Raw genomic sequence first — 27,985 nt, 5'->3', positions numbered from 1 at the left:
AGAGGTGCTTAATTGTAAAAACCAGGCACTTTTTAGCAGGTAGCAGGTTATCAGTTACATATTTTCAAATCATAACAAACATAATTCAACCAATACATCACGATGTGAATACTCAATAGTTACATAACGTTTTCCCACCCCCTAATTCAGCTGAGTAAATTTCTAATCGTCCTTTTTTACTTAGCTGAAGTAACAAGCCTGAGTCATGATTTTACAAGGCCTTCCCTTTGTAAGGTTTTACCTATATGCAACATATTTTTAAGGTTCCTTCCTACCCAAACCATTCAATGAGTCTGTAATTCTTTTCTTTTTTTTTTTTTTTCTTTTTTTTTTTTTTTTTTTTTTTTTAATATGTGTCAGGAACAAAGCTCTATGGGTTTCTCTTCCTACCCATAAAATTTCTCCAGGGAAGGATGTGAGAAAAGCTTTCATTGGTGCCCACAGCTTTATAGAAGAGATGATCCTGGAGGGGATCCATTACTCAGACCTCCTTTATCTCAGTTAAAATATTGACCTAGCAAGAGACATCCCCTTGGAACTTTGTGCATGGAACAGGACAGCCCAGTGAGTTCCTTATCACATCTGATGCACCGTCTTGCTTCTCCGACTCAGCCCAGGCACCCATGACCCAGCTGCTGCCTCCTGCTCCTCTGTGAGTGGTCCCTCGCTCCTTTTCCATCACAGGAGCCACTTGTACCCCAGGGATGGTCACAGAACTCAAGGCCAGGCTCTCTCCCTTCCCAGGACTCTGGTGCCAGTCCCCACTCCAGATCTGTGCATGCATCACTGCTTTTGCAGAGGAGGTTTCCAGGATAAACAGTTGAGATGAACTCATGGAAATCTGGGGCTTGTTAACCCTGGTTAACGAGCCCTGGCACAGGCCTGGGCACTGGGAACCCCCTCAGGGACAGGGTGGGGTTGGAGAGGGCTGCTGGGCACAGGGGCTATGCAGGTGACCGGGCAGAGGGGCTGGCAGGGCTGGACATCCTGTTCTCCAGCCCAATTAACAGCACCTCGGAGAATGAGGTCATTGGAGCGGCCAGACAGTCTGGGAAAACACTTTCACAGCTCCAGGAGGATTTCCTTTTTCCTCTTTTCAATTGTTCCTCTGTGCTGCCTCCCTCTGCTCCCCCCTTTCCATCTGTGTCCTCAGGCCTCCTTTGCACTCAGGCAGAGGCAGCTGCTGGATGCTTCTCACGTTGTTCCCTCGGGGACACAGGAGAGGAAAAGCCCTGCAGAAAGGTCACCAGGGTGCTGGGGGACCCCAGCTGCTACAGTGGGTTCTGCTCTGCCTGTGCTGGCATGTGGCTATGGAAAGGAGGGGGCCACAGAGCTACTCTTGGAAGCCTCTAGCCAGCCCCAAGCCTGCCCCACCCCTGGCACTGATGGTGGGATGGCAGGGATGGCAGATCTGTACTTTTCCTCCTCTTGGTCACCTGTTTGGGACAGTGAAGTCTGCTCAGCATGGAAGGCAGGAGAATCTCTGTGTTTCGCCACCAAAAATATGAAAGTCCATGAAGATGGAAGTCTTCAGAGTAAATATGAAAAAAAGTCTATTGCACCAGAACTGTGATGAGGTTCTCTTTGCTTCCCCACTGTAGCTCTAGACTTGTCTCTCCAGATCCATCTGTGGGTCCCTCCTGAAGTCACCTCAGGAATCCTGTGACCTGTTGTCCCCTGGACCACACTCACCTTCCTGGCTCTCCACACACAGTGATGCACTCACTCCTCTGACATCCCACCCAGCCCCAGCACAGCCCTGAGTCCTCCCTGCTCCAAGAAAAAGTCCTGGGAGGGACCTCAGAGTTCTTCTCCTGAGTACCAGTGACCACCACGTCCTCCATCCACACAGGGCAGGTGGTCCCTGCCCTGAGCAGGTGATGGATGATGCAGCAGCAGCCTAGAAGGGAGATAAAGGAGAAATTTATCTCCCTCCCAAGAGAGAAATTGGGTGTTGGGAAGGAGGGAGGAAGGGTCAGAGTGTGAGAGATGGACTGGGTTGCAGAGCAGTACAGTGAGGCTGCCCACATCTCAAAGCAGGTTCCCTTTTTCCCAGCAGGCTAGGATTGGGCACTTGGAAAGAATCCTTGGCTGATCCATCACAAACTTGTCCCTCAGGTCTGGGACATGACACAGCACACACGAAGTGTGGACTGGCTTGTTTTGGGCACTGTTTGGAGAGCCTGTGTGCCTGTGGCTTTCTGAGGGATCAGTCTGGCTTTGGGGTACATCTTCATTCAGACATTTAAAGGGAACATTGTATGAGCAAGACACCAAATGAGAGGCACCCTCAGGACTTGGTGTCTGACACTCACCCTGGGCAGAGAATGCTTGGACACTCCTGGCCCAGGCTGGCCTCAAAGGGGAGATGGGCCTGCAGGAAAATCCACACTCTGAGTCACCATCTGATGCTCCATAAGGCATCCAGGGGAGGAAGGTCTCCAAATACACTATTCCAAAGGAGCTGCCAGACTTGTCCATGGCTCCACCATGGCCCCAGGCCTTTGCACTCACAAGCCACCGCTCCCTTATCCTTTCTGTGTTGCAGTGTTTATTCCTGTCAGCACCCACGATCCCTCCTGGCTTTGGAAACTGCTCCCATGTGCAACATCACCCTCCCTCGCCTGCCCCACACTCAGAGCAAGAATTCCAGAGGGACTTAGCCAGGCTGCCGTAGACATGACCTCAGGCCAATGTGCAACTTGCTCCAGAGGTGCCTGTTTTCCTCTGTGGGGAATCCACAGAACAGGGATACACAAACCCATCTGATATGTTCAAAGAATTACTGAGCATCTGCAAGGAGAGGGAAAGAAAAACAAACACATGGATAAAAGGATTCCTAGAACATGACAAAGACGAAAGAAAAGGAGACAGGGATGAATAAGGCCACCCAGACAGGTCCCAGGCTTTTCTGGGAGCCCACCACTTCCTTGATGAGAGGAACCTCAGCTCAAACTGTCCCAGTCTGCCTGTCTCCCTTGTTCCTCCTGCTGGGAACATGCACTCAGACAGGACACAGGGTGCAACCTCACAGAATCATGGAATGTTTTGGCTGGAAGGACCACAAAGGTCATCCCATCTTACCCCCTGATGTGGGAAGGGACACCTTCCACTGTCCCAGGTTGCTCCAAGCCCCAATGTCCAACTTGGCTTTGGACACTTCCAGGGATGGGACATCAACAGTGAAAAGCTCCTTTCTGCAAAGCATGGACATGGCTCCTTAACTCCCAACCTCTGCCCTGACCACTTGGAACAGGTAATGGATCTGCAGTTCTAAAATGTGCTTCTTTAGCATCCACCCTGAGCAATTCCTCTTTGCTTTCTTTGCATGAAACACAGCCCAGGGCAGGCTTTTCCTGCTGTCCTTGGCACCAATCACATCAGGCACATCCATCCATCTTCCAGTCCTCCAGGGCTCACTCCACTGACATTCAGAAGTCTTCTACACATTGTTCCTCAGCTCCTTTTCCTTGCCCCAATATCAACATATGGTTTCATCCATCAAAAAACCCCAGTGGACAACCTGTGATCTTCCAGAATAACCAGAGGAGTTACAGCTTTCACACTGCCCAGGGAGAGGATGTTGAAACCAGCTCAGATCCCTCAGGAGATGTTCAGAACTGGTGTTCTGAACTCCATGCTGTAGTGCTGAGTGGCCAGGCAGGGATAACAACCAGTTCCTGAGCTGTGGGAACACCCATGGTCCCCAGGAAGGAGCAGGGATGGGCCTGCTAGTCCCCAGGAAAGCTGTGTTTGGGAGCCTGAAGTCCTGCTTACCCTAGTGGGTCTCCCACTACAGCTGTGCCTTTCCAGGGAGCACAAACCTTGCTGAGGGAGGGATGGGTTCAGTGGTGTCACCTGCCCTCAGGTGTCCTTATCCCTGGGGTTGGAAGTCACTGCTTTTTGCTGCTGTGAAGAGGCAGAGAGGGATCTCTGGGTCACAGGAGAAAGGGATGAGGGAGGATGATCTCCTTCATCCCCAAGACTGAAACAGCAGGAAGTTCTCAGGACTGGTTTTCACTCTGGATGTGGTGAGATAAGAAGGTGCAGTTGGGATGGATGGGAACGAGCAGGGAAATTGTGCCCTCCAGGGAAGGGAGAGAGACAGACTTTTCCATGGCTTCAGCCTTTGGACAGACAAATCACAACAGGCCTGAGAAGTGTCTGTTTGTGATCAGGGATTCTATGGCAGATGGGATTACGGGATCAGCACGGTGCAGGAATTAAAACAGGAAAGGAGCAGCACCAGAGACTCTGGGACATGTGGAGAGCTCAGATGCCCAGGTACCACCCCGGGGCTAATGCCAGGTCCTGGTCCAGATCCAGAATCATGTCCATACAGAATTCTCCACGCCAGTTCCCTATGGAGAACCAAGACCAGATCCATGTGCAGGTCCAGATCCATGCCTAGGTCCAGATCCATGCCCAGCTCCCCATGTCCAGGTCTATGCTCATGTCCAGCTACTTTGACCTCATGAAGGTAAGACCACTCAGAGCCCTCTCCTGGGAGGGAGGGCATGGGGAGGAATCCTGCCTTGTTGTGCCAGCACAGGGCACCCCAAGCACACTGGCCCTGCCTGGAATCAGGGCACAGCTGGCACAGGACGGGGACTGAAGCTCAGAGGCTCTTGCTGGGCTCCACAAACATTCTTTCTGCTGAGTCCCAGGCTGAGCTCTGGAGTCAGCACATGCCAGGACCATTAATAGTGCAGTGACAGCGTTTAAATTGGACCTGCCACCAGTGCAGACACAATAATTCCCAGTGTCCAAGGAACTGATTAGCAACAGCCCCGGGCTGCATTTTCCATCACCCTCTGCAGAGCGAGTGAGGGATTGGCTGGGGGGGTGAAGGGTGAGAAGTGGACTTCTGGGGCTCTGGTCCACCCTGCCATCACCAGACCCTTCCCTGAGGCTGTGCTCTGTCCCCTCTCCCTCATGTCCAGCTGCTGGAGCTCCTTGTGCAGAGCTCCAGGGCTGCACTGACACTTATTGTCGAGTGTTTACTGTCATTGCCGGGGAGACATTAGTTCAGATTATGTCAAAACAAAGTTATTCCAAGCTCAATCCTAGAGAAAAATATTATTGTAAGCACTGATTGGCGAGGGGCAGCATGTCCACCGCCAGCAGTCCCAAAGCCCAGGGGGTGGGGGGAGATAGGATCTTTGTTTTCCAGCCAGGCTCCCAGCCAAGAGCAGCCAAAGCTGAGGTAGAAGAGAGATTTTGTGAGGCAGCCAGGAATTCAGGTCAAAGCTTCATTTTCTCCAGAAAAAAAAAAGAATAAATCCTTTAAACTGTAAAGAGAAAGTCTTGTTCCAGTCCCAGCCTTGGCCAGCAAGTGTATGTGCCATATTGTCCAGGAATTGAATGTAAGGAATCCAGATATGCCATGTTATCCAAGAATCACATGTAGGAAATCCAGGAGTGACTTGTTATCTAGGAATCACATGCTGGGAAGCCAGACACAGCCTGTTAGAGAGCAATCGTATGCAAGGAATCCAGATGTGGCACCTCAGATGGGGGCTGGATGCAAGGAATCCAGATGTGCTGCATTACCCCAGAGCTGCAGGGGGGGGTGAGAAACAGACAAACACATAGAGGCTGCACCTACTTTGGGAATTCAGGTACCCAGCTGGCCCTGGCCTTAGCTCAGGAACAGATGAAAAGCCAAAAACAGGCTCAAAACCAAGGGCTGCAGTTGGGGACAAATCAGGGACAAGCCCACAGGGTGGGGGACCTGGTGGCCAGCATGGAGCAGGGCAGGGAGGAACTGGCTGGGGGTGGAGGTGGGGTCAGAGATCAGCTCTGGGGATGGGGTCAGCAGGGAGGGAGGCACATGGTGGATGGCCCCCCTCACCCGGGCTGGACAATGGCCCCAGGGCCACCAAGAGGAGGTGCAGGAGACACCTTGAGCACAACTGGCAGAGGGAAGGGGACACACCAAAGGGAAGAGGAGATGTAAAGGTATAAATGAGCCCAAAGAGGTGCAAATAAGGACAGCAAAATGCAGACAAAGTCTCAGGAGAAATTCCCAGACAGTGAGATAGAGTGGGCAGCGGACACCTCTCCTGAGGCTGGAAGGGGATGGATGGGAGCTGCGGAGCAGCTCCCCAGGGAGGTGCAGGGTGGGGAGCTGAGTGCCCCAACTGGGCAGGGACCCAGTGCTGCAGCCTGAACCCTGGGCAGCTCAGCCTCAGTGGGTGTCACCAAGACCACCCCGAGTCCCATCCCAAGCACAGCTCCCTCATCCAGGAACAAGGGCAGGTGGATAGCTGCCTCCACACGGGTGAGCCAGCATGGGTGCCACCACCAGCCCAGCCCCTCAGGAATCCTTCACAAACCTGGGAAGTGCTAGGAGGAAAGGCATCTTCCCCAACATTTGTCCCCTGGGGCACCCCTAGTTTGGAACCCTTCAGAGACACAGTCCCTTCCCATGCTGCCACAACATCTTCCCACGAGCTGGGCAGAGCTTCAAAGCAGCTGGTACCATCTCCTGGCAGTTGAGGCTCATCTGGTCCCATCCCCAAGGGATATAGGGAATAAGAAATAGGGAATGGGGAGTGGGGAATGGGGAACAGGTCCATGTCCCCACAGCTGGGGTGATTTGGTGCCAGTCTGAAATCCAGTGCTGTGGATCCAATGCCCGTGATCCAATGCTTCTCACAAAGTGTGCCCTGGGGCTCAGGTGCACTGCTCTGACACATCCCCTCCCCTTCAGGATGTGGTTTCTCATCTGCTCTCCTCTCAGTGTCTATTTTTGTCCTGCCTGTTGAATGAGTGCCACAGAAACAAAGCTCTGGATGGCTCTGGTGACCGGCCAAAGCATGAGCTGTGCAAATGGCACCAGGCAACATGCCTGGCATTATTCCATCATGAAAATGGCCTCTTCAGAGCCCTCCCCTTTCCCAGAGCTCCTGCAGGAAGGGGCACCCACAAGGTGGAGATGGAACCTGCCCCAGCCACAAAGGTGTACAGAATCAACACATTCTCCTTTGGGTTTGGGGAGGATGGAGCAGAGGAGGAGGGAGTGGGCAGTGGTGGGACCACAGGGGTGCCCCCAAGGCAGAAGGGCAGCAAGCATCCAACTTTATCCTGAGTGTTCTGGGAAAAGATCCTGATCCTGTCTGTGCCATCCCCTGGGTGATTCCAGGCAGGTGGGAGAACGTTTCTCACACACAAAGTAAGCTCCTCCTGCAGACACACAGGTGGTGTCAGTGCCATTGGCTGTACCCTTGTCCCCAGCATCTGTCTGCTGCCTGTCTGTACAGTCACCCTTTGTGGCTGAGATCTCTATCCCATAACAACCTCCATTCCTCTGCACTGCCTTGTCCATCTCCTGTATTATATTCAATGTCCACCCCCATCCAGGTCTCACGGTCCTCTGTGGTGGCCTGTAGTCTAAGCAGCTCTTTGCTGCTGGACATGGAATTGGACCCACTTTCCTGTGAGCACCTGCTCCTTTCTTAGTTTGGTGCCCTCTGCCAAAGGGTAAAGTCCTGACAGGAGGGGGCAGTTGCAGGGTGAGGGTCAGGGTCTGCTCCCAGGGAACAGGGACAGGTCAAGAGGAAAAATGCCTCAGGCTGTGCCAGGGGAGGGTCAGACTGGATACTGGGGAAAACTTCACAGAAACAGTGATCAGGCACTGGAACTACCCAGGGCAGTGGTGGAGTCACCACCCCTGAAAGGGTTTAACAGATGTTTTGATGTAGCAGTTGGTGACATGGGTTATGGTGGCCTTGGCAGTGCTTGGGGAGTGGTTTGAACTCGATGATCTCAGAGAGCTTCTCCAACCTCAGTGATTCAGTGATTCTGAGATTCTAAGCAGTGGTACACACTCCAGCTGGTTCTCCACAAGGGCCACAGAGGAATGGGATGAACACCTTGATTTCATCCTCGCCAGCAAAGCTTACTTGGAAAACTACTCTACAACCTGGCCTGGAGCCTGACTCACAGAAAAATCTTCCAGGCAGCGGTGAATCCACCCAGGATCTAGAATCTCCTCCAGTGCCTGGTGACCCTCAAAGAGTGGGAAACTGCAGCTTGTTTCAAGACTGAGTTTGTCTAAATTAGATTTGCAGCCAGTGAGCCGTGGTGTACAATTGTCAACACTCCCCAAAGCGTTCCCCACCAGGAAATATCTTTATGTGCAAGTACCTATAAAAATGGTGACATCACCGCCCAGGCTCCTTCGAGCAAGTGGGACAAACCACACCCTGTATCCTGCAGTTCATTCCCAGCCCCTGGGACCAGAGTCCGTGACAAGTGGACAACCACGTCCGGCTGCAAGGCCCCCTCCCTGGGCCATCGAGTCCTGGCTCATGGCAGGTATCCAAGCCCTTGGCACTGTCCAGTCTTTCCAAGACTTGTTCAATGTCAGCATTTTTCAGGGACTCTTCCAGCACCTCATTCCCAGCTCCAGGATATCAGTGAACCGGGCCTGTTGGTCTGCGGTTGCACAGTCTCCCTTGTTACAGATATAATTGCTTTACCCCGGTCTCCCTCATTACAGATTTAATTACTTTACCCTGCCAGGATCGAATGTGTCTCTCTGCTTTGACCCAGCACAGGGTGGAGTAGTTTGTTGGACACTGAGGGTTTGCTTTTTAGGATTAGGCCCCATTTGTTTTACGTAGAGCTGGGATTTAGGGTTGGCTTCACTTGGTTGTCCTAAATGTATGTTCTCAAAGGCTTCTCACTGCCATCAGCCAGTGACAGCTCACTGATTTCTTTGGCTTCCCCTCCTACCACCAGCAGTTCCGTACATCGCTGGAGGCCTCCCTGTTCCTCATCCCCCACTGGGTTGCTCCTCTTTATCCAGCCCATGAACTGGACCCCTGGGTTTTGACACACACCAGGCTCTCAGCAGAAACCTCTATGTTGGAGTTGTCTCCTCCAGGACAGATGAGAGTGTCCAATGGGCCGGATGGGCTCTGCTTGAATTGCCAACCCTGGGTATTCCATCACCACTCCTGCAGCGTTTTCCTGCTTCTGTCCACAATCAATCTACTGGAGCCGCTCCCAGGTAGATGGAGCAGTCCAGCCAGGACACTGGATGCTCTGGTGGCTCTAAGGCAGATCCCTCTTGATGTCTTCACCAGCTGCCATCATCCTGCTATTCCAGGACATGCCACCAATGTCTCTTTTCCCATCACTTTCCCATCAGTTGCCACTCAGCTCCACACCACCATCCTCCCCACCATGCGACGCTGCCTGTCAGCATGAGTCACCCCTCCAGAAATCATGGCAGAGGCAGAAAGATGAGGAAGAGGGGAAGGCATGCTACTCTCTCTAAGGCAGCAAAACAAAGTCAACACTTTGGCCTTCGTTCAGTTCCTTGCCTCTGCCCCAGATGCTGACCAGGCCCCCGCCTGGTCCCCACCTGCTGCAGCACTCGGGCAGCATGGTCCTCCCCCTGCAGCTGCAGGCCACCACACTTACACGTCCAAACCGCCTCTGACAGCTTCTTCCCTGGGAGAATTATTTTGGGCTATGAAATCATGGCTTTTGGGGCACTGTTGAGATGTCCTTGAATGAGTCCCAGTTTTTGCTAACACCTCCCACTCTAAATTTACAGTCCTAGTTGGTCACGCCAGCAATTGTTTCGAATTTTAGCAAATTGACCTTTCAGATGTCCAAATAAACACTCTGTTCATTGATGGCCAAGGCAAGCACAGTCGTGCTGCTCTCCAGTGCCTATGGATCCCCCACACCGAGCCCAGGAATTCACTTGTCACCAGCAGAGTCCCCTCACTCCTTACCCTGACAGTGCCCAGAGCTCTGTGCAGAGACCAATTCTTGTCTGATTTGTAGAAACTCTGAAGAAGTTGTGCTGCTAACTGCACAACAAAGTCCTTAAGCCTCTACCCAGCATCTCCAAGGAATGACTTTCCCTCCTAGAGCCTTTCCTGCAATCTGTAATTACCTAAATGACCCTGTCTAATGAGAGAAGGGCTGCCTGCAGGGCTGCCTTTGGAATCCAGGGCCATCAGCGATGTGTCAGTTCCTGTCCTGCCCCTGGGCTGATCCAGCCATCTCCCTGAGCCTCTGCTGCCTGGGGGTCGAAGTGCTCATCCAGCCTCTCTTTCAGGGCTTGAACAGCCCCTCCTGGCAACACCATTTCATTCATTCCTCATCTCATTTTCCCTCCATGTGAGGCACTTAAAAACTTTACCTTTGAGGCTGGGGTTTTTATTCATTATTCACCTCGGAATCCTTCCCCACATTTTTGGCAGCCTTGGGCCCCCAGTCCCTTCCAGCCACTTTCATTCCTGGAGCCAGTTTATTTGCCGAAACTCATGCTGTTTCTGGCCATAGTTTCGCTGGACTGAGCTGCCACTACATTTGCAACAAGTGTTGGGCAACAGCGGAAGCAGACTTTGTGTTTCTAAGCCCAACTATTTTTGGGACTCGTGCATGGCGCTGCTGTGGCTGAGGTCACTATCCCGCCTTGTGCACACACTGGACACTCCCCTATTCCATCCTGCCTCGTGCCCCGCTCCAACACTCAGGTGTCCCAAACCTGTGCCAAGGGGCTCAGCTCCTCACCACAGGTCACTGACAGCAGGCACCACCCAGCCTGGGCTCAGCCCTCTGCCCACACCGTGCTCCGGGGCCTCTGTGGTCTTCCACGGTGGGATCATTTGTGGGAGGACCATTGACAAGGTTTAGGTGCCACACTGGTACTGGGCACATTTTAGGGGTGATGTGGGTCATCCCTGCTTGTTGGTCATACCAAGATCTGCTGCTCCAGGAGGTGCCAGTCCAGCACTGGCTGTGTGCCACCCCCAAGTGACCCGACTGGTGCATCAGCAGTAGTGTTAACCTGGCTCCAAACACATTCCACACACCATTCCCTTTCAACACACCTCCCAGAGCTATAGGATGTGTCTATGAGGATCAGCCAGGGCAGGGCTGTGGACACATCCTCCCCACGGAGCCACATCTCCAGAGTGAGGGTCAACATCATACCAAGCTTCCTGCACCGTGTGAAGGGGGTAGATCCCACCACTCTAAATGGGCGTTGCTGACACGTTCCCACAGGTGGAAGGACAGAGGCCATAGCATCCCTTGTATTTCCTTCCCCCCGGGGCAGAGGGAATAGGAATAGCCCCTGGCTCCCCTCTCCACTCTCCCCTGTCCCGTAGCACAGCCCCTTCCCCTCGAAGATGCTGCCAGACCCGGACACAGGTCCAGAGGACAAGGTGGCCAGGGCTGTCCGGGCTGCAGAGGTGTCCGGGGGGCTCGTGGATCCCGACACACGGCGGTGCCAGGCTGAGCTCCCCGTGGATGCGGAGCAGTTGTGCTCCAGGTGTCCCCGGCACAGCCGGCACGGAGCAGCCCCGGCAGCCGCACGGGGTCTCGGAGGTGCCGCCAGGCGCCGGTGACTCACGGGATGAGAACAGGCAGTTCCGCGGGCCGGGGAGCCCGGGGAGACAACAACAGTCTGAGATTTATTCCACAAAGCAGCCTGAAAACAAACCCGAGGAATGTTTATTCTTTTTCCTCTGTGGCAGGGAAATAAAGCCCGATTGTCTCTGGGCTGGAAATGCTGGCAGCCCCGCACGGAGGAGACAGCGGCCGCAGCTGGACGCTCCCAGCCCCGAGCCAGGGCTGCCCCGCCGCGGTGTGCGCGGCACAGGGAGGGAGATCCGTGCAGTGACTGAATGTCTGGGCCGGGGCCCACCGGGAGAGGTCACCCCGAGCCGCGGGAGCACCTGCCACAGCCCGGACACCTCGGGTTTTCCTTCCGCCCAGCACAGACCCCGGGCCACGAGTGATGGACACACAGGAGGGAGTCGCCACCTCCTGCCCAGAGCTGTTTGTGCCCTCCCCGTGGGGAAACACTGGCGGCAGAGGAGGGCTGGGACCTGCTGTGGAGCCAGTCACGTTGGGTCCCCACCTTGCACACCAGCTGTGCACCCTTGACATTCTCCCCCAGAACCCCACCCTGCCCTCTGCAGCATCCGCAAACACCCTCCGGGCTCCGGAGAGGCCAGGCAAGGTAATACCTGTGATCTCACTGATCACAAAACACCCAGCCCAGCCCAGATCCTCTGTAAGAGCAGCCAGCAGTCACTGGGTGAGATGTCAGAGACCACTAGGACTAGGGCATGGCCAGCACTGTGCCCAGTCACCCCACAGGGAGCACAGAGGCACCCCAAACCCCAGCTGGGGCCACCCTACACCACACCCCATCCAGATGCTCTCCTGTTCCTCCAACGCTCCACTTCCAAGAGCTGCCAGCCTCCCTGGGGTGCTGCTGCCAACAGAACCGGTGCTGAACCATTCCCCAGGGCTCGTCTCTTTCCTGGGAGCAGGAACACCAGCCCTGAGACCGGTGTGGGTGGGAGGGCTGTGGGGATGGGACAAACACCACTGGGAGCAGAGGAAGGGCAGGGGTGGGCAGCACGGGGCAGAGCAGCTCCTCAGAATTCCAACACGTCTTGTGCAGCCTCAGCAGGCCCAGGATGCGAAGGTAAGGGATGGGCTCCCTTCAATGAGGAATTAGAGCCACTAAAAGTGGATGGCAGGAAGGCGGAGTCACAAAGCTCCCAGGTGAGGGGACAAAGGACCGTGAGGCCCCCAAGAGCCTTAGGACTTCCAGGGGTGGGCAGGGATGAAGGGGGCAATGTGGGCAGTGCCAGCCCATGTGCCAACTGCAGCCACCCCCAGCTCATGTTTTCCACATGCCTGGCAGGGGCCCTGCTCTTTGATCCTGCCTTGCAAGTTTTTCCAGCTTTGACCTCAGTCCCACTGCAGAACACGCAGCCTCTGCAGGCTTGGGAGGGCTGGAGCCCATCCCATTCCCTGCCCTGTCTCACAGGGCCCAGCCCTTTACAAATCAAGAATGTTTATTTAATTTTTTTTTAATGAAACATAACCCCCCTCACATACAGTTAGGGAAGCCCTGAGACAACAAACAAACATGAGTGTGATACTGAGCTTCAAAAGGGCAGGAAGAACCAGTCTGTGCCTCATAAAATAATGAGTGAGTATTAGGAAAAGATCCCTAAATACCACAGATAAAAAAAGCAAAAGCATCTGGCACAGAACATTTGCAAAGAACATCTCTTGCCTGAGAAACTTAATTGTTTTGTCAGGAAGAATTACTGGAAAAGGCCAATTAGAGCTGGATTTTGGTTCAGTGCCTGGCCTGATGGCCCCAAAGATTAGCACCCACACGCATCTCAGTGTCCCAAGCAGTGTCACACCAGCTCTGGCCCAGCATGTGGAGCAATGCCTGGAACTGCCAGGGACACAGGGATGTGTCCTGCTTTGTGTGACCATCAGCCATCCTAGGAGGGGGTCAGGGTGCATTCCCAAACCCTGGGGACACTGGGACCAGAGAAGCTGGGCTGCTCTTGAACAGGGAGATGTGAGAGCAGCAAAGTGAAGCCCTTGAATCCTGGGTTCCCAAGGCTGGTCCATGGGGAACATCATCTGAAGGGTCTGATCAAACTGCAGGGATTGACCCTGAGATCAGGAGAAGAGGAAGAGTCTTCACCATGATGGGGCAGTGGGACCATCCCAGGGGCACCAGGCACTGTGTCTGGGATCAGCCTGTCACGACCTGCTCTGGCACCTGTGAGAGGATGTGCAGCTCCACCAGCTCCATGAGTCAGGACCATCCTGGTGCTGGGTCAGGTGCCAGAGCCAAACGAGGGTCACATCCCAGGGAAATATCCCAGCTTTAACCAGAGCCTGCAGTGAACAGCTCAGAGCTCAGCAGGGAGGTCAAAATCCCAGGGCAGACCCATTCTGAATCTTGTCCTCCCCTCTTCTGCAAACCTCCTTCATGATTTGGACCTTCTTTTACAGCCCTGCTTGGTGCCATTTCTCAGAGCCTTCAGCCCCTCAGGGACTGTCACAAGCATTGCTGTGTACAATCAGAAAATTCCAGAGTGGCTGAGGTGGGAGTACGGCACTGTGGAAGTGTATGGCCCAGCCCCACTCACCCCAGCACAGCAGGTCCAAGGCAATGATGTTGCCTGGGGCCAGTCAAGTCCTGAACATGTCCATGAGCAAAGCCTCACCCTCTTCTCTAGTCCCACATTTTGTGACCATCATAAGGGAAAAATATTCCATCAGGACAACTTGTGTTGCAAGCCATAGCTGTCACCTCTGGTCCTGCTGCACTGCAGCGAACCCAGGTGAAACAGAGCAGCCTCCAGGGGCTCTTCCCTGCTGGGGCCTGGCTCCTCCTTACCCCATGGTCCTGCTCATCATCCCAGCCAGTGTCCTGTGCCCTCCTGAGGGGACAGTAGCCCCTGGGGCACTCAGGTTCAGGACTGCAGGTGCTTCCCAGGAACTCTTGCCCTGCAGGGCTTGGGGGTTGGGGCCAAAGGAAGTGCAGAGGTCAACAAGGGCAGCATGGGAAGTGGGAGAGGGCAGAGGCTTTGGAACAGCCCTAATGGAAACATCCATTCACTCACAGAGACCCCTAGCATGAGTGAAACCAGACGCTGAGAGAAAGATAACAGCACAATTACAGCCAAACTGGAATCCAGACCATGGCTTGCCTGCTCTGCTGGGGAAAAAAGATGAAAAAATAACAAAATACCTAGCACAGCCAGGACAGCCTGCTGGACACAGCCCTGGAGAACTGGTCCATGGCAGAAGCCAGGGGCATGGGTTTGTGCCTACAATGGGATGGGGCTGATGGCACTCAGGGTGCTTTGGTGGGGTCCTTATGGCACCCAAGCTCTGCAGAGCACTGCCAGCCTGGGGTGGATCCCACAGACTGGGGAGACAGAGGCCTGAGATCCCACACATCCCAGCATGTCCCAGAGCAGCTTAGGATGGGATTAGATTTTACTGCAGCCATGGAACCCTAGCAAAAATGCATCCCAGGTGCTTCCCAGCTCTGGCCACAGGAGGCCACCTGAGGCAATTCTCTATCTTGAATTGAGTCCCATAAGTGCAGACATCCCTGCATAAGCAGGAGGGCTGCTGAAGGCCCAGCCAGGAGGAAACAGGACACCAAGCCCCTGTCACCAGGGGCTGGCAGGATTGGATCTGGAGGCACATGGAGAAACACCCTGTCCTATATCCCACCCTCAGCCTCAAAGCACCCAAGACACAGCTCTGCCTCCAGCCTGGCTTGGCCTTCCCAAGGGATGTCTGGGCATGAGGAAACTATTGCTCCCACCAGCTCAAAATACCAGCAAACCCAGTGGCCATCATGTCTGCAGTGCTCGCCTTGCCCCCACTGCAGTGTCCATTTTCCCCCAGTATCAGCCAGACTCGCTGAGGGCAACTGAGGACAAGACCAGGGATGGCAAATCCCCTCAGTGCTCGTGGTCCCAGAGGAGGAGCAGAGCAGCTGCTGGGCTGTGCTGCCCTGAGCTGCACATCCCGGGGGACTCAGGGTCTCAGGAACACACTCTGGGCTCTGCAGCCAAGCCCAGCAGCCCCAGCTCAGCCCCAGAAGCAAAGGTGCTGAGCAACAGCCTGGCACATTCTGGTACAGCCCCCATACCAGCCTGGGAACAGGGTAGCCAGGGCTTCCAGTTTGGGATTATGGAGTGTAATCCTGGGATGTTGGACCCCCGGCACTCTCATCATGAGACAGAAAACATAAAGAATCCCTGGGAAATGGGGAGGTTCCTCCTCACCCCAGACTCCATCGGCAGCATTGGTGGGAGCTGCCCCTCTCTCCCAAGGTCAGGGCAGCTCCAGGGGACACTGGCGGCCCCAGACAGCCCCAGTCCCTCTTTCCAGGCAGTGCAGGAGCACAGCATCCCAGGATGTGCCTGTCAGGAGCAGGAATGCAGGCCATAAATCACTTGGGCTGTGATGGGAGCTGGCTCCAGGCCACGTCCGTGGCAGCCCCTCGTGCTCCCCTTGCCAAAGGGAACAGGCAGGGCACTGGGTGCTGGTGGTGCTGCCACCACACGCAATCTGTCTGCAATGCTGCAGCCTGGATATATATCAAACAGGGCCAAAGGTTGGATGATTTAATTTTTTCATTTTTCCTTGCAGTACAGCAGGAAATAGCTGGGATAGTTACATACCTGGCAAGATGGCCAAGGAGCCGGGGGCCAAGAAACACAGAGGATCTGGCACAGCCTGGAGCATCTGTGCTGCACACAGAGCCTGCAGGCACCGGGGCTGGGGGGTCTGCACGCCTGACCAGGGAGTGGGAGGTCACAGCAAGGACCCCCACACTGGCCAAGGCTTCAGGAACTGGTAGAAAGTGACCAGCATGACCTGGGTGGCTTAGAAGCACAGAATCATGGAATGGTTTGGATTGGAAAAGATCTCAAAGCCCTTCCAAGGACACCTTCCATTATCCCAGGGTTCTCCAAGCCCTGTCCAGCCTGGCCTTGGACACTTTCAGGGATCCAGGGAAAGCCACAACTTCTCTGGCACCCCACCCTCCCAGGGAACAATTCCTTCCCAATCTCCCACCTATCTCTGCCCTCTGGCAGTGGGAAGCCATTCCCTGTGTCCTGGCATAGAAGTCTTCTCTGATACTGGTACTTTGTGCCATCTTGACCCCCAAATCCATGTCCCAGCAGCAGAGCAATTGTTCTTCCCTTGCTGAGGCTGATCAGACCAGTTTTCTCCTTACCTTGATCCTTATCCTGATCCTGATCCGGTCCTAGTCCTGCTCTCCAGCCTTGGTGGGGCTCCTCCAGCCCCTGCTCTCCACTAGGGTCAGCCTGAGAGTTTCCTCTTATGGTATCTCCCTTAATGAGATGGGCTGTGAGGTGTCTTTTTTAAAAAGATCATTTCTTCAACAAGTCAGGCTCACTTTGAGTTGGTCTTTCAAGGCTTCTCATATGGCTGTGGATTCAAGGGTGTTGAGGATTGTGGGAACCACAACTGCACACACATTATAATGGTCCCAGGAAAGCTGTGGTCCTGTGAAACAGCACCAAACCCCTTCCTGCAGTCAAGGGCTGGACACGTGTTCTTCCCAGCTGCCTTTCCAAGTGCTGGAGGAGGAGGTTCCCTGCCTTGCCCTCTTCTGAGGGGGTGGGGCGGCAGTGCCCAAAGCTCCCCTGCACTTCACCCCCAAAAGCAGAAACACAGCACCCACACAGGGTGACACAGCCTCAAATACTTGCCTAGCTTACAGCAGTTTTCATGGACCTCCTGAGCCAGAGCTGAGCCTTTGACTGTGATAATCCCTGGGGGATTTTTTTTCCATGAACTTGAGTTGAACCCACACTTTGAACACATGTGAGCTCTCAGTTTAATTGTTACTTGAGATAATCCATAGATGAGATTTCTTCAGCCAGTGTTCAAAGTGCCATCAGGCTTTTGGAAATACAGGATTTATCCAAGCTCCCTGTGCCTCCAGCCCAGCCTAGGCTGAGTTTAGCCCTATGGGAGTACTTTACCTGCACTCTTCACTAAATGTAGAAAAGGAAGGTGACCAAGCAGCCTCCCCAGAACCACAGGGACCACCCTGAGTCAGCAGGGGTCACCTTCACCTTCCCTTTGGAGCCTGGAAAATCCATCAGTCACCCCTAGCAGGCCATGCTGCCTCTGCCCACACACTCCTGTTACCCTGTCTCAAATGATTTAAAGTTGTTTCCGCTGTCCGGACTCCTTCTCCTTGTTCTTGAGATAATTCCCAAGATTTCCATTTTGCCAGATTCCTGGCCACTCCCTGAACTTACTCCCTTGACTCTGTTTCCGCAGGAGCGGGCACTCCCGCAGGACTCTCCCTCACTTGTGCTTCCCGGGAGCTGTGACGCAGCAGCTCCAGCCTGCAGCCTTCGCTTCGCTGCTCTGCCTTCCTCCTTTTCCAAGACTCATTGCACACCCTCCTCCAGCTGCAACTGTCAGTTCAGAGAGACCCACCACTAGCCTGCCTAACCAGGTCATTTGGATCAACATCGGCTGGAGAGCATTCAGAGGAGCAGCTCCAGCTAGGAAATCCAAAGATGCAATCCTCCAGCAAAGTCCTCCAGAGCTGAAATGCTCGGCACAGGGAGGGCAAGACTCAACAGCCAGGAGTGATTGGTTGACATCATCTCAAAAACAAGCACAGATGTCATCGAGCTCTAGGATGGATGAGCTCAGGAGCGAGGAACGAGTTGGACTTTAAGGTCCCTTCCAACCCAAACCTTTCAAGGATTCTAGGAACTCTCAGTCCATGGTCATCATCACCCAACCCGCTGACACCTTCCTATTCCATTGCTCTCACTCCAAATCACTTGTGTAACTTCTCAGCTTGCTTTCCCTGGACATGTGACATGGTCCAAGTCTGGTAATTTTGTTCCAGCTGGAATTGGCAAAGCTCAGCTCAGGTTCAGCTCAGCTCAAGAAAGTGATAATGCTTTGAGCACTTTGGCTCCACTCTCACAGGGACCCACCCTCAAATCCTCATTTGGGCAGGATGGGCAGGGAATGAAGCAGCATAGGGATTCTCCATCCCTCCTGCCAGTGGCAATCTGTTGGGCTCACAACAGAGCTGGGATTCAGGGATGTCCCCGAGAAAGGAAGGACTGGACTCCAGGAAATATGCAAGAGCCTGGGGATAAAACAGATAACAGCAATTGGACACAGCAGCCCATCCTCCTTCCTGAATATTCATAGAGTTGTGAGTTGGTGGAGGAAGTTGCAAACTGCTTTTTAGGATTTAGATACCCAAACACCACCTCAGCCCTTGTGCAGACAGAGTTGAGGTGGCTTGACCTCACCAAAGGTCCAGAAGTGCTTTAGGATCATCAGGATGAACCTCAGCCAGTAAGGTCCAGACTGCCCAGGTATCAGCCAGCCTTCCCTAAAGCACTGAGTCATCTTTTACAAGTCACAAGAAATCCTTTGTTTATTTATAGCCACTCATCCACTCATTAATTCCTGTTCCAGAGAAAGTTTGCACCTTATTACTGAGCTGGGCTTTATTGACTTCAAATTCCACCTCCTGGATCTCACCCAAGCCTGTCCCTTGTTCTTCCCAGGAGGTGGCAGTCACTTCCCAGGATGCAGGGACGAAACAGGGGAGTCCCGGGGAGGAGATGTGGAGTGGGGCTGAGTCTCACAAGAATGCCCTGGGTAGCCAGGCCGGTGCCAGGGCAGGTGGTCGGGGGGATTTGGGAACACGGTCGGGTGGGCTTGCACAGAGCCAGGGGGCTGTGGCGCATCCACACCTGGAATCCCAGGAGTGGCAGGGATGTGACCAGAAAGTCACGTTGTGGGTGGGAACAGGGAGCTCCTGGGATGAACCTGAGGACACTGAGTCACGAGGGTGCTGTTCCACAAAGGACACTGAGTCACGAGGGTGCTGTTCCACGAAGGATGATGAGTTCCAGAGGTGCTGTCCCAGGAGGGACACTGAGTCACCAGCCTGAGGTGCACCAAGGTCAGTGATGTCATGGCACTGCCTGTGGGAATGGGAACAGGGAGGCAGCACCGGGGGAGCTCACCTGGCTGTGGGAAGGGCTGTGAGGGATAGAAGGTGGGTCCGGGAAGTGATAGGGCATGAGAGAGCAACAGACCTGTAGTGGTGGGACCTGAAGTCACTGGGTGTATTAGATATGGTCAGGGTGTGAAGTCCCCAGTCAGGCGAAAGGAGCAGGTGACAATGGGGACAAGAGGGAACAAGGGGGAAAGGAGACAAAGAATGAGGTCCACGAGTTGGGGGTGTGGATGTGATTTGTGGGGCTCCTCAGAGGTGAGGAAGAGGCTGAGCTCAGATGAGAACTACAACTAGAGCACACCCTGTGAATGGAGCCACTGGCATTTGAGATGGGGATAAGGAGAAATGGGAATGTCACCAGTGTGGGAGCACCATGTCCCTGTGATGTGCTGGTATGGGACTCCTGTGTCCCGGGGGCAGAGGGAGTGTGGAGCTCTGTGTGCCAGGAGCACAAAGGGAGGATGGAGTCCATACACTGGGAGTTGAGGGAAAAGGAGCACCAAGGATTGGGGATGCAAGAGGGATGGAAGCACAATGCACTGGGGGTGCAGGAGGGAGGGGAGCACCGCACATTGGGGCTGCAGGGAGGATGGGATGCAGGTAACACACGTACAGAGGCTGGGACTGATGTAGGAGCACAGCAGCCAGGGAATGTTCTCAGCATGACAGGGGCGTCTTGCTGCTGCTGGCCCTGGGCACTGGCCATGGCCAGTGAGTGCCCTGCGGGATGACAGCCACAGTCAGGGAATACCCCGGGTCCCGGAGGGGTCGTGGAGACAGAACAGCTCTTCCCAGCCTTGTGAGGCTCCTGAATCAGCTCGGTGAGCTGCTCTGATCTCCGCCCAGCTCCACCGGCAGTGCTGATTTACAGCTCAGCCCCTCCTTGTTACCTGGCCCGGAGCCTTGCGGGCGATGGGACCAGGGCAGGAGGGTTGGTGACAGCAGCCCTGTGACCATCAGTCACAGCGACGCCGAGATTTACAGATTCAGAAGTCGGGCAGGAGCCCAGCAACCCAGGTGGGCTCATGAGGCTGAGTGGGGTTTCAGGGGGCAAAATCCACAGTCTTTGAACACCAGAGGGATGGGGATTAGGGGAGAAGTGGACAGATTCCAGTCATGTTTGGACACTGGGAAAGAATGTCCTCTAAGGATGTGAGTGCAGAGCAATCCCATCCAGGGTGTGTGAAACCCCACCAGCCACCCCAGCACTGCCCTGCTGTCTGTCACCTCCTTGGCCATGGAAAGATCAAAGGAGGTTGGAAAAGCCCTTCAAGATCAGCGAGTCCAACCAATCCCCTAGCACTCTCAAGACCACCATTAACCCATGTCCCCAAGTGCCACATCCCCAGGGCTGTTAAACCCCTCCAGGGATGGGGACTCGGCCACTGCCCTGAGCAGCTGTGCCAGGACCTGACCACACCTCCTGGGAAGAAATGTTTCTTAATATCCAACCTGAACCTCCCTCCTGCCTCTGTTGCCCCACACGGGCTCTCCAGATGCCACCTGGCTGTCATCCCACAGGGTTTTCCTTCCTTGCTTTGCCCAATTCTGCACCCAGCAGAGCATTCCACCTCTACCTCGTGTGGCTCGAATGCCCCACAGGATGGTTGTCCACGCTTTCCCAGCTCAGGAAAGGCAGCAGAGAGCTTAGGGGACCATGAAGGGCTCTTTCCCAGAGCTGGGAATGTCTTGGGATGCCCTGAGGACATTGCCTGGTGCTGGTAGGCTCCTGCACCACCAAGAAATTGCAGTCAGGACAGATGCACAGATATGCACCCTATGACTCTAACAGCCTCCAGTGACAGTTACCATGACTGTCCCTAAAGTTTTCTGAGCCAGAAGCTGCCAAGTCCATGACTGTCCCCCTCCAAGCCTCTGTACCCTTGCCCCAGGGACATACACACCACAACTGGGCCCAGGGGCTGTATGGGTGTAGGAACTGACAGTGGTCAGAGCATGGATTCTTAAGCTCCAGGCAGTGGCTTGAAGCCTGTGAGAAAGCCAAGTACAGAACTCTCTCAGTCTGGCCTGAGAAATCATAAGGAGGAACCCAAAACAATCCTTGCAGATCCCATCCTCCTGACACCTGGTGTTTTTCTAACTTGTTGTTTACTTGTAAGAAGACAGTCGAGGAGTGTTGCTCTCAATAACCAATCATATTGATTGTACCGAAACACTGTATAAAAGAGTCTGTGTCTCTTAATAAACTGGTGCTATAATGCCGTCTGAAAAAAATCAGAATTCTACGTGTCGTTATTGTGCCGTCCCAAATTGTAACGATAAATGCGCCACCCAGAAAGTCTCTGAGGCACACAAGGCCGTGGGACTGATCATTCTGTCACTCACTCCTGTGAAGAAGTTTAGAGACATTCCAACATCATTGGGATGTGCAGGGGGACAGCATCAGTCCAGAGCCAAGGATGTGCCAAGGATGTGCCAGGGCTGCCCTGCAACAGGCCCTGGGCCATGCAAGCCCACCTGCTGTTGGGGGTTAGGTTTGTTCTTTTTCACTCTAAAGAATTTTTTCCCCATAAGTTACTGGGAAACTAAGTACTGGGTGCTTAAGGGTGCTGGAACCAAGACAAAGAGGTTGCCGAAAGTTCGGAGGGAGCCGAAAGTAACGCGAGTTTTGGGGCAAGTAAAGGACAGAGCTGGAGGCAGCTTCACTCTTGGCATTGAAGAGGACATGGCCAGGCTGCTGCTGGCTGCGGGAGCAGTTCACTGTCACCAGAGTGTCCGGTCCTGGGAAATCCACCACCATCTCCTTGCATGCCCTGGAATCCTGAGCTCCTCCACCTGCCCTGCTGGAGCTGGGCCAGCCCTGCCCTGCCATCGCGGCTTCTCCAGCACTGCTGTTTTTGCTGCAGTGTGACCCTGCACCCCCTGCCCTGCCGGGACACCCTGCCCTCCCAGCCACCAGCCCGGGGCTCTCCACTGCTCCAGCCTGGTGCTCTCAGAGTCCTGCACCGAGTTCAAAGTGCCCTGGGTTTTGTGAAGCAAAGCCCTCAAGGTTCTTGAGACTGTTTTGTTATTAATGCTGTAGCTGTTGGTTTTGTTTGCTTTGTTACACGTACTAGTAACGAACTGCTATTTCTATCCCCAAATCTTTGCATGAAAGCCTCTAATTGCAAATTTGTAATCGGAAAGGGTGGGGGTGGGGGGATGGTTTACATTCTCCATTCCAAAGGAAACTCCAGCTTTGTCTGGCAGATACCTGTCTTCCCAAACCGACCTGCTCAGGGTGCCAATGCCACCACACACTTCACCTGGAGGTCCAGGAAGGCTCAGAGGGAGAACCTGCTGGCAGGTTTGGTGCCAGGTGACATTGCCCACCGTGGAGATGCCTGGCCCAAACTCAGCACAGACCTGGGCTGTCCCAACTCAGCACAGACCTGGGCTGTCCCAACTCAGTGGCAGATTTGAAGGCGATGGACCCACCTAAGCTACTCTCCCACCCCTGCAACAGCTCCTTAGGGAGGGAGGACAGGTGAGGTCCCAGCAGAGATCTCTGGGCTCGGGGGGCTCAGCCCCTCCCCTGGGGACACTCCATCAGGACTCACATGTCCCTTTGGGGACACTCCAACAGGGCAACTGAGCTGAGCTCCAGAGTCCCAGAAGCCCATCAGGGCACAGACAGACCCCCATCCCCAGGCAGGGCACACGGACAGCACCCCAAGGAGCTGCAGCATCGGGGAGGAACATCCTCTGACCCAGTGGGAGCCGGCCAGCCCCAGGCCACATGTCAGAACAAAGTCCAGCCTCACACCAGCCCCAGCCACGGGACACTCCAACCTGCCACAACCTGCTGCCACCTCTATTCCCCGCCCTTGGAAGGGGCAGGGCAGCCCAGGACACGCAGTGCTGGCAGCAGGGCCGGGGCTGACCCCACCTGGGCCGGGTGGTGGCACGGGGTGCAGATGTTTGCACAGCTGTGCTGTGACAGAGCCAGCCGGCTGCGGGAGGGGATGCTTGGGAAAGCCCCGGTAAACTGGAGCTGGACCCGTGGGATCGAGGCTGCAGAAGGCAAGGCCCAGCGGCCCGTGGGGCCAGCAGAGTCGGGACAGGGGGGCTGGTGGTGCATCCTGGCACTGGTTTGTAGAGGAAGGTTCAATTCGTGTGGGAACCCCGATGAGGCTGTGGGAGCCCTTGCCGGAGGCTGCAGCCCTCCCGGGACACCGAGCACGAGGAACAGGATCGGGCCCACGATGGTGGCAGCAGAGGGGACAAAACGCGTGTGAACAGCGTCAGGAGCTGTCACGGGGCTGCAGCCCCGGGGACAGCGCCCGGGCCCATCGCCGTGTCCCCAGGCGGGTCTCTGCTGTCCCGGGGCCGAGCCCTGGCCGCTCCCCAGCCTGGACCTGTCTTGTGCCGCTCCACCAGAATCCCCCGAGCGGGACCCTGGGGGTCCGTCCCGCGGGTGGAGGGCTCCCTCTCCAGGGCCCGGCCAGCACTGCCCGGCCGCGGGGCTGGCCCGTCCCCGGCTGTGAGAGCGGGCAGGTCCCCGGGGAGGGAAAGGCACAGGAGCAGCAGGACACGGGGACCGCAGAGGACGTGACGAGGCCACCGACGCCGCCTCGGGGTGGCCACCGTCTCTGTCAGGTCACCGATTTTCTTCCCGTCATTAATTAGCGGTGAATCCGTCACTAATTAGCGGCTGGATCACTAATTTCGCTGCTGGAAACAGCCAGAGGCGATGGGCACAGCTGTGGCTTGTCCTTCGTCCCGCAGTGACCTCCCAGGGAGAGCCCTTCGGGAGATAACCAACTGGATATGGAACAGCACAAATGTTGGGCACCTGGATCAGGCATTGCAGAGAATGGTGATCCGGAGGTGACACCCTGCCCCTTCCCGTGCATCGCGCTGGTTCTCGGGGGTGTTTCCTGCACACCCCGCGGGACACGGCGGGCTCGAGTGCAGGAGGGAGATGCGGGTGCAGGATGGAGGTGACAGCGCGGCGTTGGGGCGGAGTAGGAGGTGACCTGTCCAGGGACATGAGTGATGCAATGGGAACTGACCCCTGCAGGTGACAGAGCAGCAGAAACGGTGGGCACTGCTGGGAGACAATGGTGGCCCTGGAGCTCCTGGTGAGATCCGCTCCCCGTGAGGGTTCGGTGTCACGCCGCCAGTGCATTTGGTGTGACCATCCCTGGACTTGGTCATCCCCCAGGGCACCTGGCCCCTCCCCGGGGCCTTTGGCCACCGTTCGGGCCCTTGGTCAGCCCAGGACACCGGCCCTTCCCGCCCCCTCCCGGCGCACGTGGTCGCTCCCAACGCCCCGAGGGGCAGCGCCGGCGGCCAATGGGGAGGGGGGGCGTGGCGGAGGCGGGCGCTCGGAGCCAATGGAGCGCGGGGGCGTGGCCGAGACGGGCGCTCGGAGCCAATGGAGCGCGGGGGCGTGGCCGCGGCGGTGTCGCGCGCTCCATGGGGCGTGTCCTGGGGGGAGTCAATGAGGACACGCGCGTTGGGGCGTGTCCCGGGCGGGCCGAGAAGCCAATGAGGCGCTGGGGACGCGTCGCGAGCGGGAGGCGGAGCCAATGGGCGTTTGGGGGCGGGGCCCGCGGACCAATGGGTGCGGAGGCGGGCCCGGCGCGGGTCACTCGGCGCGGGCGGTGCGGGGATGGGGCCGCCGGCGGCGCTCCGGGAGCGGGTGGCCGCGGTGCACCGGGGCTCCTCGCTGCCCGAGAGGCTGCGGCTGTACGACGGCTGGGCCGCCCGCTACGAGCAGGTACCGGGGGCACGGCGGGGACGGGAGCGCCGGAGGAGCGCGGCTTGTCCCCGCTGACCGCCGTGTCCCCGCAGGATGTGGCGGCTCTGGAGTACCGGGCACCGCATCTCGCCGCCGCCTCGCTCGCCTTCGCCTTCCCCGCGCCGCGCGCCGAGGCGCGGCTGCTCGACGTGGCCTGTGGCACCGGGCTCGTGGCGTGGGAGGTACCGGCGGGACGGGGAGGGCCGGGCGGGCCTGGGGTAACGGGACGGGACGGGACGGGGATGGGGATGGGGATGACGCCGCCTCTGTCACCGCAGCTCCACCGGCGCGGGTTCCGCTGCCTGCACGGCGTGGACGGCAGCGCGGGGATGCTGGAGCGGGCACGGAGCACCGGGCTGTACCAGCAGCTGCGGCTCTGCGTCCTGGGCAGGGAGCCGCTGCCCGCGCCCGCAGGTAACGGGGGCAGGGGGACCCCCGGGACCTTTGGGGACACCCACGTGTCCCGCAGGGGACGGCACCGGGCGGGGCTCCCCGGTGACGTCCCGTGTCCTCGCAGAGCACTACGACGCCGTGACGGTGGTGGGGGCCCTGGGCGAGGGGCAGGTGCCGATCTCGGTGCTGCCGGAGCTGCTGCGGGTCACTAAGCCGGGTAAGGGGGGGGGAGGAGGGTCGTTTCCCCTCTCTGCAGGACCCCCGGGGCGATGGGACGGGACACCGGGCCCCGGTGGATGCCCCCATGAACGGGGACCTGGCCTTGTCCCCGCTGCCAGGGACGGGCGATGGCACCGGGGGCCCTGACCCTGCCCACTGCCAGGTCTGGCCAACGAGACGAGGTAGGAGGTGGCAGTGACAGCTGTGGTGTGTGACAGCCTGTGCTCAGACGCGACGTCCCGCCCGTTGCCTGCCCCATCCCCTGACTACTGCCCCCTTGTCCTGCCCATCTCTGCCTGCTGTCCTGTCCGTGCCCTGTCTGTGCCCATCCCCTGCCTGCTGACTCCTGGCAGGCTCTCAGTGCCTCCCCATGTCCCCACCCTTTCCAGGGGATGCTGTCCCCGGAGAGGGACCCCCCGTGTCAGTGTTACCTGTCTCCCGTCCCGCAGGCGGCTTCCTGTGCCTGACGACCAGGAGCAACCCCTCGAACCTTCGGTACAAGGCGGAGCTGGAGGCGGCGCTGGGGCAGCTGGAGCGGAGCGGGGCCTGGCAGAAGCTGCTGGCCCAGGAGGTGGAGTACTGGGAGAGAGCCACCAGTGAGGAGGAGAGCACCCAGGGCACCGGCTACATCTCTGGAGTGGTCTACATCTACCAGAAGTGCCCTGTCCCCCACCTCGAGGAGGGCTGAGACCTAGCATGGCTCAGGGAGGGGTGAGCACTTGACCCCTTATAAAACCGAGCCCAGTGACCCCCTCCTGCAGAAGGGCAGCCACTGGGGATGGCAATATTTTGGGGGAATTTCCCCATTCCCTTCCTTGGTTCCTTCTCTGAGATTGAGATCTGGGTTTGGTGCCCTTGTCCTCCTCCTCAGCATGGGAGAGTCTTCTGGATTCATCGGGGTCTCCTGGGCACCACCTTTAACACTGACATTCAGATATTGACCCCGACACCTCAACGCTCACCATGACATCTCACAGACCCACATGGCTGTTCTGAGGTGTGTCCAGTCTGGGATGTCTTCTCTCCACCTCACCCACCTCAGCACTCATGGTCAAAATCTGGATCCTTCTTCATCTCCCACCCCCAGAGTCTTTACCTGGAGACTGTTGGAGGTGGGTCCCTATTGCTGTGTCTCGTGGCTTCCTGTCCTCATACTCCCTATGGACTGACCCATCCCTGAGGTAGAAAAGCCTCCATATCCAAAGCCAAAGCAGCAATAATATCAAGGTGGCTCCCAGCTGGAGAGGTTTTCCAAGTGCCACATCTGCCTTTCATCCCATAACAGCTGCTTGAATCTCTCATTTTCCCACAGCTTTCTAGTTAATGGTCTGGGTGGGGAAATGAGTTTGGAAGGGATCTGGGGAGCTGGTGGGTGCTCCCCACCCAGCACTGCCTGCCCAGCCTGTTCCCCCAGCCCCTTGCTGGGCTGCCTCCACAATTCCTCCTCCACTGCTCCCTTGGGAAGATTTTTACCCAAATCTCTTGCTGGAATATTTGGATTTTTTTCATTTTTCCTTTCCTTCAGACCTGTTCCTGCTCATCCTGTTCCCATGTTCCTGGAGGACAGGTTGCATCCTTCCCCTCAGGAGCTGTTCCTCAGTGTGAGGCAATGGCTGTGTCTGTCCCTGTCCCTCACCCAGGGCATCCCACGTCTTCCATACTCGCCCTCCCCGTGGCTCTTGTCACCCTTTTGCTTTGTCCCCCATGTTTGGGGTCCCTGTGCCCATCAGTAGCTGTCCTACTGGTACCTCCCCATTTGTCTCCAGCACTGATTCCCTGGGCAGCTGGGGGTTATGGCTGGCCCCAGCTCTGCACTACTTGCCTGTTCAATAAAACCCCGTCCCTGCTGTCTGCCTGTTGAGCATTTTTCCCAGAGCAATAGGAATGTGCATCCTCCAGGGTGGGTGGCCAAGAGCCTGGGAGAGGGGATTCAGCCTTTCTCTGGGGTGCCCTCCCAGTCCATGGGGGCTCAGAGCACCTGCTGTCCCCCTGTGCCTCTCTTAGCTCTCAGCATCCTCTCCCTGCCTCAGTTTCCTGTTGCAGGGAACTGCCAGAAGCACCCTGGCTGGCTACTGCTGATCCCCATGGGAAGATGGGGATGTTCCAGGCGCTGGAACACAGCTCCTGGCAGGGCACAGCACCCCCAGGATGGGCCACCATCCTCCCCACGCCGCGCTGTTCAAAATGAGCTAGACAACCTTTGTGGCACCAGAATATTTATTGTCCCTGCCCTGGGGAAGGGTACATGGGGGGAC

The 27,985-nt window shown here is 56.3% G+C and overlaps 1 protein-coding gene and 1 long non-coding RNA gene across 4 annotated transcripts; one reads left to right on the top strand and one right to left on the bottom strand.

Moving 5' to 3' along the window:
• Positions 1–7: 7 nt before the first annotated feature.
• On the bottom strand, positions 8–26,238 carry LOC310917258. Its single transcript, XR_014591422.1, has 4 exons — positions 26,162–26,238; positions 2,685–2,793; positions 2,316–2,374; positions 8–1,900 (listed from the first exon to the last, which is right to left on the bottom strand). It is a non-coding gene; the product is annotated as an uncharacterized lncRNA (long non-coding RNA).
• Positions 24,421–27,577, top strand: METTL27 (methyltransferase like 27). Of its 3 annotated transcripts, XR_014591421.1 has the most exons (7): positions 24,982–25,097; positions 25,172–25,300; positions 25,397–25,532; positions 25,636–25,728; positions 26,180–26,441; positions 26,602–26,842; positions 27,256–27,577. XR_014591421.1 is itself a non-coding variant. In XM_083875346.1 (6 exons), the coding sequence occupies exons 1-5, from the start codon at positions 24,436–24,438 to the stop codon at positions 26,416–26,418; spliced, it is 618 nt and encodes a 205-aa protein (XP_083731472.1). In that variant the 5' UTR covers positions 24,421–24,435; the 3' UTR covers positions 26,419–26,441; positions 26,602–27,577. The 3 variants fall into 3 exon arrangements, 2 of the variants coding, with proteins under 2 accessions (XP_083731472.1, XP_083731471.1); XM_083875346.1 differs by lacking the exon at positions 24,982–25,097 and adding an exon at positions 24,421–24,456 and having other exon boundaries at positions 26,602–27,577; XM_083875345.1 differs by having other exon boundaries at positions 26,602–27,577.
• The last annotated feature ends 408 nt before the right edge of the window (positions 27,578–27,985 follow it).

Source organism: Zosterops lateralis (assembly GCF_965231275.1).
Source record: "Zosterops lateralis genome assembly, chromosome: 19".
NCBI classification, from domain to species: Eukaryota; Metazoa; Chordata; class Aves; order Passeriformes; family Zosteropidae; genus Zosterops; species Zosterops lateralis.
Note: the sequence above shows the minus strand (reverse complement) of the source record. Positions and strands in the feature narration are given on the sequence as shown.

What these genes read in the sequence shown, in the direction of transcription:
- METTL27 (XM_083875345.1), top strand. Translation starts at nt 24,990, where the DNA reads ATGGGGCCGCCGGCGGCGCTCCGGGAGCGGGTGGCCGCGGTGCACCGG. An exon ending in GGGCCGCCCGCTACGAGCAG is followed by an intron (nt 25,098 to 25,171) that starts GTACCGGGGGCA and finishes GTGTCCCCGCAG; the next exon opens with GATGTGGCGGCTCTGGAGTA. An exon ending in CCGGGCTCGTGGCGTGGGAG is followed by an intron (nt 25,301 to 25,396) that starts GTACCGGCGGGA and finishes CTGTCACCGCAG; the next exon opens with CTCCACCGGCGCGGGTTCCG.